Source organism: Wyeomyia smithii, chromosome 2 (assembly GCF_029784165.1).
Source record: "Wyeomyia smithii strain HCP4-BCI-WySm-NY-G18 chromosome 2, ASM2978416v1, whole genome shotgun sequence".
In the NCBI taxonomy this organism is placed as follows: Eukaryota; Metazoa; Arthropoda; class Insecta; order Diptera; family Culicidae; genus Wyeomyia; species Wyeomyia smithii.
This window is the reverse complement of record NC_073695.1, coordinates 259,890,791-259,908,903: the sequence shown is the minus strand read 5'-3', so window position 1 is coordinate 259,908,903 and position 18,113 is coordinate 259,890,791. Positions and strand designations below refer to the sequence as shown.

General features: G+C 32.6%; 1 protein-coding gene across 6 annotated transcripts in view; it reads right to left on the bottom strand.

Moving 5' to 3' along the window:
• Positions 1-18,113, bottom strand: part of LOC129724876 (RNA-binding protein fusilli) — a 193,356-nt gene that overhangs the window by 20,093 nt on the left and 155,150 nt on the right. For all 6 annotated transcript variants that reach the window (XM_055680146.1, XM_055680150.1, XM_055680149.1 and 3 more), the window contains 5 exons: positions 14,044-14,154; positions 968-1,100; positions 758-895; positions 466-681; positions 60-302 (listed from right to left, as the gene is read on the bottom strand). In XM_055680146.1, coding sequence (XP_055536121.1) covers positions 60-302; positions 466-681; positions 758-895; positions 968-1,100; positions 14,044-14,154 — 841 coding nt within the window. The remainder of the gene's footprint in view (positions 1-59; positions 303-465; positions 682-757; positions 896-967; positions 1,101-14,043; positions 14,155-18,113) is intronic.

The window sequence follows — 18,113 nt, the reverse complement described above, 5'->3', positions numbered from 1 at the left end:
TAAGATTACGCCTAATGACATGTAACCATCGTAAAAAGTTAGAAAATTACTAAACTCACCTGTGCGTTGTACACCAGATGCACTCCCTGGTAGACTATGTGCTTCGCAAAGTCTTCCAGAAAATGTAGAATGTGTTCCACCTTAGCCTCAAAGGGCAAACCTCGGAGCCGAATGCAATCCTTTGCGGTACCGCTGGTGATGACGTGCTGTGGCAGAAGAGGCATGTGCACCGGTGGCAGTGCTGCTATTAATGGTGGCTGTGGTGGCTCGTAGGTCTTCGGGTCCATTGAACGGTTCAGTACCTAGAAACAAACAGAAACCGATAAGCTCACTCGTAAAAACTCGGCCTCAAACTCAAACCAGCTTACCCACAAGAAACTCCTTAGGTAAAAGTTAGTTAGTACAAAAGTTATTGGTTAGTACTATGGTAAACCCGCTTCCAATCGCTTTCAAGCAAACCCTTACCTGCTGAACCTCCGCCGTGGTCGATCGGAACAGCTCGATGTAGCGCTGCCCGATCGATTCACGGTGCTTCGAGAGAGCTTTCGAAGCGTCCGATTCCTGGGCGAATAGCACGAACGCATCGCCGGTCGCCCGGCCATCGGGCTTCTTCACAAACAGTATTCCATCGGAACCATCCAGTACGGAGCAGTTGTTGTCACCGCTGGCGAAAAAGTCCAACTGTAGAAAAACCCAGAACGCACCGTAAGTCCCTAATAAATAATTGAATCCAGAAAACTGAGAGCGTCACACTTACCACCTGCTTTGCAGTACAATCGTATGGGAGACCTCGCATACGGATGATGACTTGAGCTCCCTTGGAGAGAAAAGCTTGAGCTTCATTTGATGCACCTCCGGCCACAGCCAAAAAGTCCTCGCCGGATGCTCGATACACCTAAAATAACGAGAGACGATAGAAGATTAAGAATACAACAAAATCAGTTTACTTTTGCTATTGAAAACTCACCTCAATGTACCGATTGCCGATGTGATGCTTGTGTCGTTTTAGCGCCATGTCACGGTGCTCCTGCGAAACGAACCGTACCAAAGCTTCGCCGTTACGGCGTCCCTGGGGCGATAAGCAGAGCGCTACGCCACCTCTGAGCACAGCCGAGCAAAAAAGAATGAAAAAAAAGATCATTTTTTTATGGAGAGTTGGTAAAGCACGTCGTACGGTAAATGGAGAAGTGGAGAAGTTACACTTGGGGTTGAACTTGGAATAGAAGCATGTACATTATTTCAATTTTCTTCTTTAACAGAAGTGGTAAGATCTATCCTTTTATCGTTAATCTTTCGACATTTGTTTGTCTGTTTGGAAGTTTTGATCAAGACTATTAAATCTCTTTAACTGTTTTCAAACATACTTCTTCCTCTCTCTAACTTTTCTCTTTTCTTTTTTTTAGAAATATTTTCAGAAGCAAAAAAAAATTTTTTTCCAGTTGATACAAGAGGTCACTCAAAGATGCGTGAAAACCTATTTCCCATCACCTATCAGTATTTTTAAACCATTCTTATGTCCATTTAGGACAATTTCCAACAAGCAAATTTTTTTTTTAATTGATGCAAGACTAGTGGTGATTACTCACAGATGTGCGAAAACCTGTTTCCCATCACCTATCAGTATTTTTAAACCTTTTTTGGGCCCATTTAGAGAAAATTTCAACAAGCAAAAAAAAATTTTTTTTTTAATTAATGCAATACTGTGAATTGTTACTGGAGGATGCGTGAAAAACTATTTCCCATCACTTATTAGTATTTTTAAACCCTCCTTATGTCCATTTTGGACAATTTTCGTATCGGTTTTATTGATTTCAAAACTTACTACAAACATTTTTTGAAGCAATTTATAGCCCAAAGACAGTTACTGTATCATTTATTTTTAATTTTTATAAATTTTAAAAGTTACGTTATATCAAGGTAAAAGTTACGTTATATCGAGTTACGTTATATCGACTGTATTACAATTTTTACTAAAAATTTTCTGTTGCTCTTCTATTTATTTAGTTTACGAATTCTAATTTTTAAAACATCCAAGCCGTTTTCAATTTAACGTTTATTTTTTTTTTGCCCATGCGTTTTCTCAAATTTTGTTTTGTTCAATTTCCTAATGTTTTTACCTGATATATTTTCTTCTAGGCTAGTTTACCTTGTTTTTTACTTTGTTTATTCTTTTTTTTGTCTTTCATGTTTTATAATTACATTTTCACTTGGTTTTTTTCTTGCTGGTTTTTATACTAATGGCTTATTCTAGTTATTTTTTTTCTTATTTACATTTCCTTTTTCCAATTTTTGTCTAATTATTGTAAGTTCATTTTTCCCACTTATGTTTTTTTTTTCATTTTTTTTTATTTGGTTCAATACTTTTTTATAAATATTCATGTCTTTCTTTCACGCGGCTACATTTTTCTCTTAACATTTCTGTTCGTTCGTTTTCTCGTCCTTTTTGTCTTTATTTTTATTTCAATTCGGTATTTTATCCATTTATAACACTTGTACAAAATGTTTAGTAACTAAGACGAACAAAGCGGAATTAAAAACGAAATGTTTTATTTTGCTCCAAATTATTTAAAATAGCTTTACGAAATAAAATTTATTATTTGCTGACACTTACAAGCTAAGACGAATAATAACAAGACGCACAGCTTTTTGCATGTGACTGTACTGATCTTGTTCGAAACGCCCTCAACGCGTCCAAGAAACATCAACTGTGTCTGTATGCGTGTTATCCCTTCGGCACGTTAGACAAAACATTTCTGTAGTTGTTATTGTCAAGGTCGTACTTGATAGTTTCTTCACATTACACACACACACATTCACCATTAATGTTTCTTGGAGTTGTTCGGGGGCGCCACATAATTTGAAGTTCGCAAGGTATATGAGAAGATCTGACACTTGTGAATTATGTTATCTCGTCTTTGTTACAAGTCAGCTGTCATTAAAAACTAGAATATTTAAAATTCTATTGTTTGGAATTTTTTTTTCCAATCATTTTTTATTTTGCTTCCAATTTATGCTTTCATATATTTTTCGCCTTTTTCATCTCGGATTCATCCCAGGCTTACTATTTTCTCTTTTCTCATATTCTTTTCCTCTTCTTTATCCTTTGTTAACAAATACTGCCTTTTTGCCTTTCTCCTAGAAAAGTATAGCAATCACGGAAAAAACTAAAGGTATAAAAGTGCTCCAAAGGGTCGTATATCAATCGACTTTTTCTTTAAAACAAAATTCTATGCATGATTTTTTCCATTTTCCTTTCATTCTATATTTTTATTTTTTCTCCAGATCTGTTTTTCTCCTTTTTTACCATCTTTGTTCCCCGTTTAATATCTGCTTATTTAACTTCTTCCATTTAATTTCTGTCGAATGTCTCTCAGCTTTTTTTCTCCTCATTTTTTTCTAGATTTTTCTTCTGCCTCTTAACAGTTTTTTCTTAACTTTTTCGCTCTTAATGTTAGTTTTTTTCATCATTTTTCTCTATACTTTTACCATGTTTTTCTATTCCATTTCTTTCTGAATTGTTATCAAATTTTTTTATTAAGTTTCCAATCTAATTTTTTCTTCTTTCCGATTTTTCCTTTCCTTTTTCAATTTTTTTAATGTTTTTGTTTTATACTATTTTCTCTATTGGTCATTTGCCCATTTTTATAAGCATTTGGTTTTTTTTCCTGCACAGTTTTCTTTGAAAATTTGTTTATTGAAATTTGCTTTATTTATTTTCGATTTGTTTCTGTACTGTTTTGTTTAATAGATAATTATTTATTATAAAAAAAAAAAAAAAAATTCTTTCGCTGTCACGAATTGTAATAGAGTGCTTAAAAATTCATTGAAGGCAGACAGTGTCTGCAGCCGGCAAGTGAAAAATAAGCGAACTGGAAATATAACCCAGACTTGGAAAAATATACCGCATCTAACCGGGACTTGAACCCGCAATCTCCTTATCCCCGACATTGTGTTTTGGTATAAATCAGCTGTCATTTGAAGCTTAAAATTTCAAATATCAATCATTTTGTTAGTTTACTTCCAATTTTTGTTTCTATTTATTTTTTCCATTATTCCAAAAACTTGGGATGAAAACATTCTTTTCAATTTTCTTTTCTTGATTTATTTTTCATTTCTGTTTTTTTTTTTCACATTTAATTCGAGTTGTTTTCCTTCGATTTTTCGTCTTATTTTCATCATTATTCTGCTCTCAATGTTTTCCTACTGTCCACTCCACCTTTTTTTTCATTTAATTTTGCTTATTTATTTTTCCCATTTGTAGTTTTTTGATTTTCCTTCCATGGCCTTTTATTTCTGAATTGCTCTGTCTTACTTATTTTCGTTTTCTTATTTAATTCTTTGGCTATTTTCTTTTCTTTTTTAATTTTTGCCCAACATTTTTTTTATGTTGTTATGCCTTTTCGTCTTATTTTTTTATCTTTTCCTTTTTTCTAATTTTTCCATTTTTTTTATTCCATATGTCTTTTCTCTGGCTTTAATTTTTTTCTTAACATTTTTCTTTAGTTTTAATTCCATTTTTTAATTTTCTTATCATTAAAATTTTTTATACAAATTTTGTAAGTTATATATGCTTTTTAAGTGCTAACGGTTATCTTTCCATTATTTTTCTTGAATTTATTTCTTAAATTCGTGTTTTTGTGGATTACGCATTTTTCCTTCGCTCAAAGTTTTCCTTCCAAATAAGTTGCGTTTATGATTTTAAACATTTAGCTTCCATTTTTTGTTTGCTTCCTGAAAGTTTTGCTTAATTTTCTTGTTTTTCTCTTATTCGCCATTCTTTGATATTTATTGAATTTTCCTTATTTAATCATTTTCATTCGTTTATCATTCATTTATTTAATATTTTCAAAAATTTTATCATTTTGTGATTTTTACCATCATACTGTAATTTTGCTTCCAATGTTTGTTTTTATTTATTTTTCGTTATATTTTCTATGCATTTTGTTTTTTTTTCCTTTATTAATTTTCGTTTTTTCTCTTTTTTTTGTGCCAATTCCATTTTTTCTCAAATTGTCCATCCACTTTTCCTGTACTTTTTTTTATTTCTTTCCTTCCAGTCGTTATTCTTCCTGTTTTTCTCAGCTAAAATATGAACCTTTCTAATACTCCTTTCATGATTTTCTTTCAATTTCTTTTTTACCACATTTAATGTCATTTTTTTATTTTTCCTGTAACTTTCAAATATGTTCTATTTATATTTTTTTTCATTTGTTCCAAATTTTTTATTTAGTTTTAAATTTACCATTTTTCTGTCAATTCTTCTAATTTTTGCCTTCAAGTTTATTTGTTCTTTTGTTCATCCCATTTTCTTATCTCTCCGTTTCTCCCTTTTTCTTTTTTATCTTTTTAGGTTTTTATTCCACACTTGTTTCTCTAGTATTTATTTGCGCATTTTTTCACGCATTTTGAGTTCAACTCTTTCCCTTTACTTTTTTTTTAATTAACAAAAAATGTAGGTATTCAATTTTCCGTCAATTAATTCTGAATATCATTTTCTCTCCATTAATTTTCTTATTCATGTTTTCCTTTATTATTTCAATTTGATATTTTCTGATATATTTCTTAACATTATTTTAATTATAGTCAAAAAATGAGTAAAAACATGACATACCGAACTAAAATGATTTAAAAAATAGAAACTTTGTTGTCATATTTAATAAATAAAATCTCGCATTCATTTGTTTATTCTTCAGGATTTTTCGTTCTTTTCTTTCTTTTATTTTTGTTCCGAAAATTATTTTCGCTTTGTGTAGTATACATTTACCTCGTATTGTTTTTGGCATATTTGTTCCCATAATTTTTTTCTCAGCATTCATTTATTTCTTCACAAAAGTTCTCTTCTTTTCCATTTTTTTAACCTTTATGTTTCACTTTTGTTTTCAGTTTTTTGTTAGCTTTTTTCCATTTTCATCTGTTTTTTCTTTCATTCGGTTTGTCATGTTTAACTAACATTTTTAGAATTTACTTTCTTAATGTACATTTTTTCGAATTTCTTTTTATTTCTTCTTTCGAAATTTGTCCTTTATAATTTTAAGTACTTCGCTTCTATTTTAATGCACATTTTTCAATCCTAAATTTTACTTGCTTTTCTTGGATTTTTAATTCAATTTTCCAAATTCCAGCAATTCTTATTCGATTTTCTGTTTTATTTCTCTTTCACTTTATTTTTGTCCTTTTACGATTACATATCATTTTTGTTTGCCATTTTCATTCGGTCAACCCTTTCCCGCTCATGGTGACTCTATAGCACCAAGAATTAAAATCCACATATCTTGACATAAAATAGTTTGTTGTGCTTACGATTGTTCCATGAACTTTTATATGCTGCCTCATAGCATCACTGGGCATTTTCTTCAAAATACTACAGTTGACAGTAATTTTAGTTAGTCTACAAAGTGTTTAGCTTAAATTTTCTCGTGAAGCTATAAATTTTAATGATAAACCTTGTGAGCGGGAGAGGGTTGATTTCTTCCTCAGCCATAGTATTCTCACTGTGAATTTTTTCTTTGATTATGTTTTTTTTATGTTTATTATTTGCTCTCGGTGTATAAATCTCAGTACTTTTCCATTTTGTGTATCACATTTTTCTCTACTTAACATTCATTCGATTGTGCTTCCATAATTTCAGTTCGTCTTTAATTTTATTACTTCAATTTTTTTTCATTTCCTTTTATTTACCTTCCACTACTTTCGTTGATCATATTTATTTCATTTACTTATATTTGTTTCATACCTTCCCTTTTGTATCGTTCAATTCACTTGTTTCGTTATTTTTTGCGTTTCGCATTAAGAGTAAAAATCTGAACTTAACAAACATACTTGAAAGAAAATCAATTCAAATAAATTTTAAAATCAAATTGTCAATTTCTTAGGAATTCTTTTCTTCTGTTATTTTTTTATTTTATGAAAACGTCATGCCAAAGTCTAACTGTAACAACGACATTGCCATAAAAGGTATTCTGATTTGTTCAGTCCAATAATACAATTTTGAAGAAATGTAAACTATTTCGCAACACTCTCGAACATGTTATTATAAAACTGATGCTGAATTTCTTATACATGGTGGCGCCAAATGCCTTTATCAATTCGTTGCGTCATAACAGCAAGTTGAAAATATTTTCACCGTTATGTGCCATTCTGGTTGAACAATAACTTTTCATAACACGAATTATCCGTTCATTCCGAGTAATTTCCCATCACGAATCTTCCCTGTTTGCACTCACAAATCCCAACTCAACTCTCTTTTAACCGGGGTGTTAAATATTTGCACCATCACGAAAGTACTCAGCACCGCCTTATCAAACCCATCAATCAGAATTTCTTCGATTGCTCTCCACAGGACACCACACAAAGTAAATCACATTCACTAGAAATAAATAGCCCTTCATCTGCCCTAACTCTACCCTTGGGTTGTGCTGCTCGCATCTGTGGCCGGTTTCGGTCCTACGCTTGAATCCCTGGAAACGGCGCCCACCTTCTCACCGGCGGTGTCAGAATCTTTCGAAGGTGTCGAGTTTTTATTTTTTCTCCAGATCTGTTTTTCTCCTTTTTTACCATTTTTGTTCCCCGTTTAATATCTGCTTATTTAACTTCTTCCATTTAATTTCTGTCGAATGTCTCTCAGCTTTTTTTCTCCTCATTTTTTTTTCTAGATTTTTCTTCTGCCTCTTAACAGTTTTTTCTTAACTTTTTCGCTCTTAATGTTAGTTTTTTTCATCATTTTTCTCTATACTTTTACCATGTTTTTCTATTCCATTTCTTTCTAATTTGTTATCAAATTTTTTTATTAAGTTTCCAATCTAATTTTTTCTTCTTTCCGATTTTTCCTTTCCTTTTTCAATTTTTTTAATGTTTTTGTTTTATACTATTTTCTCTATTGGTCATTTGCCCATTTTTATAAGCATTTGGTTTTTTTTCCTACACAGTTTTTCTTTGAAAATTTGTTTATTGAAATTTGCTTTATTTATTTTCGATTTGTTTCTGTACTTTTTTGTTTAATAGATAATTATTTATTATCAAAAAAAAAAAAAATTTCTTTCGCTGTCACGAATTGTAATAGAGTGCTTAAAAATTCATTGAAGGCAGACAGTGTCTGCAGCCGGCAAGTGAAAAATAAGCGAACTGGAAATATAACCCAGACTTGGAAAAATATACCGCATCTAGACGGGACTTGAACCCGCAATCTCCTTGTCCCCGACATTGTGTTTTGTTATAAATCAGCTGTCATTTGAAGCTTAAAATTTCAAATATCAATCATTTTGTTAGTTTACTTCCAATTTTTGTTTCTATTTATTTTTTTCCATTTTTTCTTCTGGAATCTGTTTGTTTACATGTTCTATTTTCCCTCCTTTCATTCTAATTTTCTCCTATTTGCTAGTGTTTGTTCTATCTTTTCCATCAAATTTTCATGCTTTTTCCTTTCTCATTTTTCTTTCTTGTTTTTCCTTTCGTTTCCTTCTATTTCTGAACTGTTCTGTCTTGCTTTGTTTCGCACCTAATTTGTTTTTTTAAATTTTTTCTAATATTTTTTTCATGTTCTTTAAATTTTTACCAGTGTTTTTTCTGCTAGTTTTTCTGCCGTTTTTTACTTCCAGATTATTTTCCATTTACCCATTTATATCTTTTCAATGTTATAGAAATAAAAAATTATTTCGATTTTTAATTTATTTATTATTAAAGATTTGTTTTATATGTTCTGTATTTTCTACCTTTTCTATTTATAACTAGCGTTTTTCTTTCCAATATTTTCCCGGTGTCTAGTTTTCAATTCACATGTTTTTAAATATTTCCTTTTATTCTTCTTTCAAATTTTGCCCTTTGAATTCTTTTTGCATCTTTGATTATATCACGCTTCTATTTTTATTCATGCATTCGTTTAATCTTCTTTTTTTTTCTAAGCAATTTTTTACTTTTGATTAAATTTTTCTTGATCAATTATTTTTATTCGCTTTCTGTTTTTTATTCATTGTTCATTTTCAAGTTTTGTGAGTTTTGCAAGCATTTTGTAATTTTGCCTCCAATGTTTGTTTACATTTATTTTTCGTAATCTTCAGTTTGCATTTTCATTTTCTATTTTCATTCTTTTCTCTCATTTTCTCCACTTATTTTGTTCTTGCCTAACGAATTCTGTCTCTTTCTCATTCATTCTTTCTATGCGTTTTTTTTTCCTTTTCTAATTTTTCTCTTTATTTTTGTTTCACTTACATTTTTTCTAAATTTCCAACCTTTTTTTTTCATTTTTCTTCCAAAAACATGAAAACATTCTTTTCAATTTTCTTTTCTTGATTTATTTTTCATTTCTGTTTTTTTTTCACATTTAATTCGAGTTGTTTTCCTTCGATTTTTCGTCTTATTTTCATCATTATTCTGCTCTCAATGTTTTCCTACTGTCCACTCCACCTTTTTTTTTCATTTAATTTTGCTTATTTCTTTTTTCCCATTTGTAGTTTTCTGATTTTCCTTCCATGGCCTTTTATTTCTGAATTGCTCTGTCTTACTTATTTTCGTTTTCTTATTTAATTCTTTGGCTATTTTCTTTTCTTTTTTAATTTTTGCCCAACATTTTTTTTATGTTGTTATGCCTTTTCGTCTTATTTTTTTATCTTTTCCTTTTTTCTAATTTTTCCATTTTTTTTATTCCATATGTCTTTTCTCTGGCTTTAATTTTTTTCTTAACATTTTTCTTTAGTTTTAATTCCATTTTTTAATTTTCTTATCATTAAAATTTTTTATACAAATTTTGTAAGTTATATATGCTTTTTAAGTGCTAACGGTTATCTTTCCATTATTTTTCTTGAATTTATTTCTTAAATTCGTGTTTTTGTGGATTACGCATTTTTCCTTCGCTCAAAGTTTTCCTTCCAAATAAGTTGCGTTTATGATTTTAAACATTTAGCTTCCATTTTTTGTTTGCTTCCTGAAAGTTTTGCTTAATTTTCTTGTTTTTCTCTTATTCGCCATTCTTTGATATTTATTGAATTTTCCTTATTTAATCATTTTCATTCGTTTATCATTCATTTATTTAATATTTTCAAAAATTTTATCATTTTGTGATTTTTACCATCATACTGTAATTTTGCTTCCAATGTTTGTTTTTATTTATTTTTCGTTATATTTTCTATGCATTTTGTTTTTTTTTCCTTTATTAATTTTCGTTTTTTCTCTTTTTTTTGTGCCAATTCCATTTTTTCTCAAATTGTCCATCCACTTTTCCTGTACTTTTTTTTATTTCTTTCCTTCCAGTCGTTATTCTTCCTGTTTTTCTCAGCTAAAATATGAACCTTTCTAATACTCCTTTCATGATTTTCTTTCAATTTCTTTTTTACCACATTTAATGTCATTTTTTTATTTTTCCTGTAACTTTCAAATATGTTCTATTTATATTTTTTTTCATTTGTTCCAAATTTTTTATTTAGTTTTAAATTTACCATTTTTCTGTCAATTCTTCTAATTTTTGCCTTCAAGTTTATTTGTTCTTTTGTTCATCCCATTTTCTTATCTCTCCGTTTCTCCCTTTTTCTTTTTTATCTTTTTAGGTTTTTATTCCACACTTGTTTCTCTAGTATTTATTTGCGCATTTTTTCACGCATTTTGAGTTCAACTCTTTCCCTTTACTTTTTTTTTAATTAACAAAAAATGTAGGTATTCAATTTTCCGTCAATTAATTCTGAATATCATTTTCTCTCCATTAATTTTCTTATTCATGTTTTCCTTTATTATTTCAATTTGATATTTTCTGATATATTTCTTAACATTATTTTAATTATAGTCAAAAAATGAGTAAAAACATGACATACCGAACTAAAATGATTTAAAAAATAGAAACTTTGTTGTCATATTTAATAAATAAAATCTCGCATTCATTTGTTTATTCTTCAGGATTTTTCGTTCTTTTCTTTCTTTTATTTTTGTTCCGAAAATTATTTTCGCTTTGTGTAGTATACATTTACCTCGTATTGTTTTTGGCATATTTGTTCCCATAATTTTTTTCTCAGCATTCATTTATTTCTTCACAAAAGTTCTCTTCTTTTCCATTTTTTTAACCTTTATGTTTCACTTTTGTTTTCAGTTTTTTGTTAGCTTTTTTCCATTTTCATCTGTTTTTTCTTTCATTCGGTTTGTCATGTTTAACTAACATTTTTAGAATTTACTTTCTTAATGTACATTTTTTCGAATTTCTTTTTATTTCTTCTTTCGAAATTTGTCCTTTATAATTTTAAGTACTTCGCTTCTATTTTAATGCACATTTTTCAATCCTAAATTTTACTTGCTTTTCTTGGATTTTTAATTAAATTTTCCAAATTCCAGCAATTCTTATTCGATTTTCTGTTTTATTTCTCTTTCACTTTATTTTTGTCCTTTTACGATTACATATCATTTTTGTTTGCCATTTTCATTCAACCCTTTCCCGCTCATGGTGACTCTATAGCACCAAGAATTAAAATCCACATATCTTGACATAAAATAGTTTGTTGTGCTTACGATTGTTCCATAAACTTTTATATGCTGCCTCATAGCATCACTGGGCATTTTCTTCAAAATGCTAGTCTACAAAGTGTTTAGCTTAAATTTTCTCGTGAAGCTATAAATTTTAATGATAAACCTTGTGAGCGGGAGAGGGTTGATTTCTTCCTCAGCCATAGTATTCTCACTGTGAATTTTTTCTTTGATTATGTTTTTTTTATGTTTATTATTTGCTCTCGGTGTATAAATCTCAGTACTTTTCCATTTTGTGTATCACATTTTTCTCTACTTAACATTCATTCGATTGTGCTTCCATAATTTCAGTTCGTCTTTAATTTTATTACTTCAATTTTTTTTCATTTCCTTTTATTTACCTTCCACTACTTTCGTTGATCATGTTTATTTCATTTACTTATATTTGTTTCATACCTTCCCTTTTGTATCGTTCAATTCACTTGTTTCGTTATTTTTTGCGTTTCGCATTAAGAGTAAAAATCTGAACTTAACAAACATACTTGAAAGAAAATCAATTCAAATAAATTTTAAAATCAAATTGTCAATTTCTTAGGAATTCTTTTCTTCTGTTATTTTTTTATTTTATGAAAACGTCATGCCAAAGTCTAACTGTAACAACGACATTGCCATAAAAGGTATTCTGATTTGTTCAGTCCAATAATACAATTTTGAAGAAATGTAAACTATTACGCAACACTCTCGAACATGTTATTATAAAACTGATGCTGAATTTCTTATACATGGTGGCGCCAAATGCCTTTATCAATTCGTTGCGTCATAACAGCAAGTTGAAAATATTTTCACCGTTATGTGCCATTCTGGTTGAACAATAACTTTTCATAACACGAATTATCCGTTCATTCCGAGTAATTTCCCATCACGAATCTTCCCTGTTTGCACTCACAAATCCCAACTCAACTCTCTTTTAACCGGGGTGTTAAATATTTGCACCATCACGAAAGTACTCAGCACCGCCTTATCAAACCCATCAATCAGAATTTCTTCGATTGCTCTCCACAGGACACCACACAAAGTAAATCACATTCACTAGAAATAAATAGCCCATCATCTGCCCTAACTCTACCCTTGGGTTGTGCTGCTCGCATCTGTGGCCGGTTTCGGTCCTACGCTTGAATCCCTGGAAACGGCGCCCACCTTCTCACCGGCGGTGTCAGAATCTTTCGAAGGTGTCGTGTTCGTTGCATAACCACCGCCATCAGCGGTCACAACTTCACCGACGTTCTCACTTTCACTCATGTTTCTATTTTCTTTCTTTTCCTAACTTTAAGAGTTTAAAATATTTCACGGTGACACATCCGGGATCCAATGACTCTTTTCTTCAACCGGACACCACAAACGATTTCAACCCGTGCACTGAACCGAACTCCCGTTTAGAACAATTTTATTGTTCTGCAAATTTTGCAATTTTCACTTTTTAAACGAGGTGGAAAGTTGCCAGTCGTGCATCGACGACGTCCGATCGAGTACAATGTTCTGGCGCGACGTTGTCGGTTCCGATGGGATTCTCGCGCCCAACTGGCGAAGTCGAGTACGGGCCGTAGTGTAGTGGTGTATACTCTAGGTTTTTTTTTTTTTTCAAAACAATCCGGGAAAATATCAATCGCACGAGTCGTTAGCTACTTTGCTGATGTGAGTGAAAAATGCCGCTATAGTTTACCGTCACTTGGGACGAGTTTGTTGTGTTAACATGAATAACGGCTCATAATATTCAGAGTCTATGGTATATAGAGTCGCGCGAAGAGAAAATCTATCGTTTCGGCAACACAGTTTTTGTGCCGTTTGTTGCCAAGAACTATACAGTTCTGTTTTTCACCATGCATAAGCGAATATCATTTTTTGAAATTCTTCACAAGGTACACAGTTTTGAAAGATTACACCGGTGATGTTTTGTTAAATTTAAGTGAACCAGTGTACAGGTTTAATGTTGGATTAAAATGTGTAAGTAAAACTTCGGAAAAACACATATTCTTTATTACGCTCAGTTACAACACTTTTCATCCACTCCTAACATTATCACCTTGTTTATTTACATTGCTCGATTGGTACCCTCGTTTGACACTGATTTGGTTCCTTTGGTTTCATCTTTGCGGGACTGTTAAACATAGACTCTGATAATATTGACCGGGGTTGTATTCAAAAGATTTTTATGGTTACAAAGTATGATCAAGTAAACTAATTATTGAGAGCAGTGAATTTTAATGGCATATTTTCTAAGCGCCGCCTGTTCAGTTGAGGTCACTTTACTTCATAGAGAAAATCGTTACTTGCCTATCGATGGAGAACTGTACCAGAGCACGTTTCGAACAGCTCGGCTACGTGACTCCCAATGTGAAAAGGTCGTCCTATTATCAACGGTTTAAATGTATAAATATACTTTTGTTGTAAGTCGAGTTTCTAGAGCGTACAGTAATAAGTACTTTGTGTGGTGATTGTAGCAATTTTTGCAGCAAGGGAAGGTTGGAACTAGGATGGGCAAAAGATGACTTTGCATCTCCAATCGATCGCATACCGTCTAATTAGTGAAAAAAAAAGGATTATACTCACTTCGCCACGTTCAACCCCCGGAAGAACCGAGCGATATCCTGATCGCTGCTCTGCCAGGGCAAACCACGCGCACGCACTATACACGTGCCATCGATTTCATCGTCAATTGAGCTGAAAAACATAAATAAAAAAAAAACAGTAGTTAATATCTGTTGTACCCTCGGAGGCTTATTAAACCGTACTGGACACGATATACGCAAGCGCTATATTGTTTACACGAAACGACTGTCAAACCTGAGCTGTCACGCACAGCCGACAGCGGATTAAGTATAGAAACAACGCTTGTGAAAGCTTCAACAGTGAAGAGAGTGTATTTATTCTTGAAAAGATCCTGTATCGATACCACGTATAACATCAGCCTTCAAAATTGGCCACCATTCCAGCTGAACACTGAAATAAAAAAAACGCACCGCCACAAACATCTAAACAGAGTGACGTACTTTTGCAACGCGCGATACGTCATCAAGCGGAATGATCCGACGAATTTGCTACGCAAATTATTATTTTTTCCCCTTATTTTCTCTGCTAAGATTATTACCGACACATGTAAGTACGGAAAACGTATTAAACCGATCGTCTGCAGCGTCATGTCGTTTTAATTACGCGCTCAATTCTAACGTCATCGAACTTTCGGCGCGGAACCAAAACCGGCTGCGGAGCGCGACTCGAGGCGATGCAGTTCGCATCAGCAATAAAATGTTGCATTCGAACATTGTAGGTCGAAAATGAGCTTGGTAATACCAAGCGTCATTAAGTGCGGAACGAATCTTCGCGTAAGAAAAAAGAGCTCGAGTAAAGTGGGTTACTTCAACGCTTCAAGAAAATCTTATTGAAAATTACGGGAAACATCATCGCCTTTTTTTTTCAAAACTAATGATAATGTTTGACAAATATTGTGTTAAGAAACATTTAATGAGCATATTACAGCAAGTGATTCCAGTTAAGTTACACAACTAGTATTTCTAAATAGGAATATAATGATTTGAATTCTAACAAAAGTTTGTTTCCTGACAGTATAGAACAGTAAAAATTATCATGTCTTCCTTAAGAACTTGTATCCGAATCTTCAAAAAAATTCTATAATTTCCTTAAATCTTCCATGGACTCATATACAAATCTGGATATTCCAGTGGTGATCACGGAACTTGATAAAATATTATACCTAATACATCAGGGGCACTGCAAACAGCGTTTTTAGTACTACTTGAGCAACATAACTCGATCAGGATCAGGAATCAGAATTTGTTATTGGAAGGAAACAATCATTACGATTACTTGAGATTGACAAATTACAACGGCGCAGAGAAGATGAGCAAAATTACAACAGCGCAGAGAAGAGCAGTGTAACAAAAAGTTCGAAACTCCGAGGTCTGAAGTGTAATTCCACAAAAAACAGGCAACCAATTTACTCAGCCATTTTTTATTTGGCTGAAATTTTGCATAGACGTTTTCAAGGGCAAATGATACCATTTCGTGATATTGGTTTAATTTTTTGAAACACGACTTATTTTAAGGACCTAGTGAAAACGCTATTTTGGGAAGGGATGGATGATTACAAATATTATTAGACCAAAACGGTTTGTCTGATCGACGTGACGTCTTCGGCTAAGTTGTATATAATTGATTTGTCTTTCAGAATAAAACACTCTGGAATTTTTTTTCTTTTTTTCAAAAAAAAAAGCTCATTTTTGTAAAAATCTGTTTTTTTAATGAAAACTATAAAAAATTACCTAAACATTGCGGACTGTCCGATCGTGGAGAAATCTGGGAAAATAAGTTATAATTTTTTGAAAAATTATTGATTTAATTTTTTTTTTCACTGGTACAAGTAATAAAAGATTTGACTTTCTAAACGATTTGTTGTTATTGTTTTGCTCACTCGAATGTACAACGACACGCCCACCAGAAGTATAACTCTCAGTAGTCACGTATAAAAGCCTAGCATGCAGAAATTCAGTCTTCATTGTATAACCGATTACTGCAGCGTGAGAATGGTTTTCTGGAAACTGGCTCGAGCACAGCAATGCAGATTTTATCTTCGGCAGATCTGAGCAGGCGACGATCGCAAAAACATTTTGCACGGTGTTTGTACCCGTTCATTCCATTCGATCGCAGCAGACTTGGTAAAAGCACCGCTCCGAGCCGCACGGTAATATCACCAAATTATAGGCACTCAGCTCAACGAGAGTATTATCGTTTCATGTGACATTCGTAGCAAGCACCAGCTCGGTACAAGAGTCAAAGGTGCTACGTATGCAGTGCGGTAACTTTCGGTTTGTCACGGGCAAGCACCTTGAGTTTACATTGTTGTTTCGACTTGTCTGCGCACGTCCCATCTCGCTCACTTTGATTGAGCTTTATCGTATTTGATGTTTGCTGGGCTACAAGTGGATTGATGAATAGGGAGAAGGGAGAATCAGAGCACAAGGAGACAGTGACACGACAGCAAAAAAAGGCAAGCAAAAAATGATTCGGAGTTGCCCCGTGCGCTCCATGTATATTTAGAAAAGACACCAACGAAGTTTTTTGCTGTGTGGTTCTGTTCTTCATTTGTTGCGTACCGAATCGTCGACCGCAGCCCCAGCACGAGAGCGTCTTACCTGGGAAACAAGTGCTATTTTTTGTCTCCGCTGCTAGTGCGGACTGCTTTGCCAAGTCTGTATCGCAGCCTTCACAGCAGACGGACAAACCGAGGAAATCCGAGGCGGATCGCACTGCACAGCATTGCTAAACATGTCCGGACATGTTAATGATTCTGTGCGGATCAATCGCGTTTGCTTTCAGCCGTTGTTAGTTGTGAGTTTTTGTTTGATCGCTGTGCTCGCTTGCTTGCAGTGTATGCGAAAAATTAATGATATAACTGAAATCGATCCATGTCATCGGCGAATTGCATCAAAGATCAAACAACAAGTTCCCGTATTTCAAGAGTGAAAATTCGACCTATAGAAAATACAAACCAAGCGATAATTTCTGTGATTGCCTAAACGTTCTAGAAAAGCAAAAAAATCATTTTTTTGTTTAAACAAATGAACTTTAAAGTTCGGAAATATAATCAGATACTGGTTTATTAAATTTTACGCTTACTTATAGCTGTTTTTTTCAACCTCGTTTTGTTTTCATTTGTTTTCGCCTCTCTCTATTCATATACCCTCTCTATCTCCCTCTTCTGTCTATTTCTCCCCCCTCTAACTCTCCCCTCTTAGTTCTTTTTTTATCCATACATCTCTTTTTTTATACCTTGTTTCTCTCTCCCTTTCCTTCATCTTTCTTCTCTTTCTCTTACTCCCACTTTGGCAGTATGGGGTCATCCACAAGTTATGTAAGGGTTTAGGGGGAGAGAGGGGTTATGCAGATTTCTTGCGAATACTCGAGAAAATCTTACGTAGGATTAAAGAACTAAACAAAAAAAAAACAAATTTTTAAAACTAAAAATATTATAATTCAGTTAAAAAATATCTAGCTACGATTCTAACTGATGAACCCAGGGCAGGCTGCAAATCCATCCCATATATATGTACTTTAGTTTCTTTGCATGATATGTACCGAATTGGTTAACTTGTTCTGTTTTTTTAATCTCTACGAATTTGTTAGATATAGAAAAAATTTCAAAAACTGAACATGTTCTTAAATTAATTTCAATTATTTTACTAGACAAAAATCTTACATAAAATTGAGGGAGTGGGGGAAAAGGGATTGTGAAATTTAACGATGCATCGTTACTGGGGAAGAAGGGTGATGCAGTTCGTGCTTGAGTGTCGATTTTCTACCCTAGAGTGTTAGTTCTCTACCCTTCAGTTATCACCAGTTACAATTCTTCAGAGAGATTTCAACAAAATTTCCTCTTTGGCCAGGTTTATTGTGAGAATGACTTATCTTGCCAGAAGGAAGGATTCTTCTCGGAGCCGCGTTCTTTCTGCCAATATCATGCCATAACTATTATACCTTTTTGTAACCAACTTTTTTTTAAAAGAGACTTATTTCATTCGGTTTTCAGAACTAAAATTTACAAAAAACCTGTCTTTTTCTAAGAACGAAAAGAACCAAACGAAAAGTTTGGAACTGATTCACTG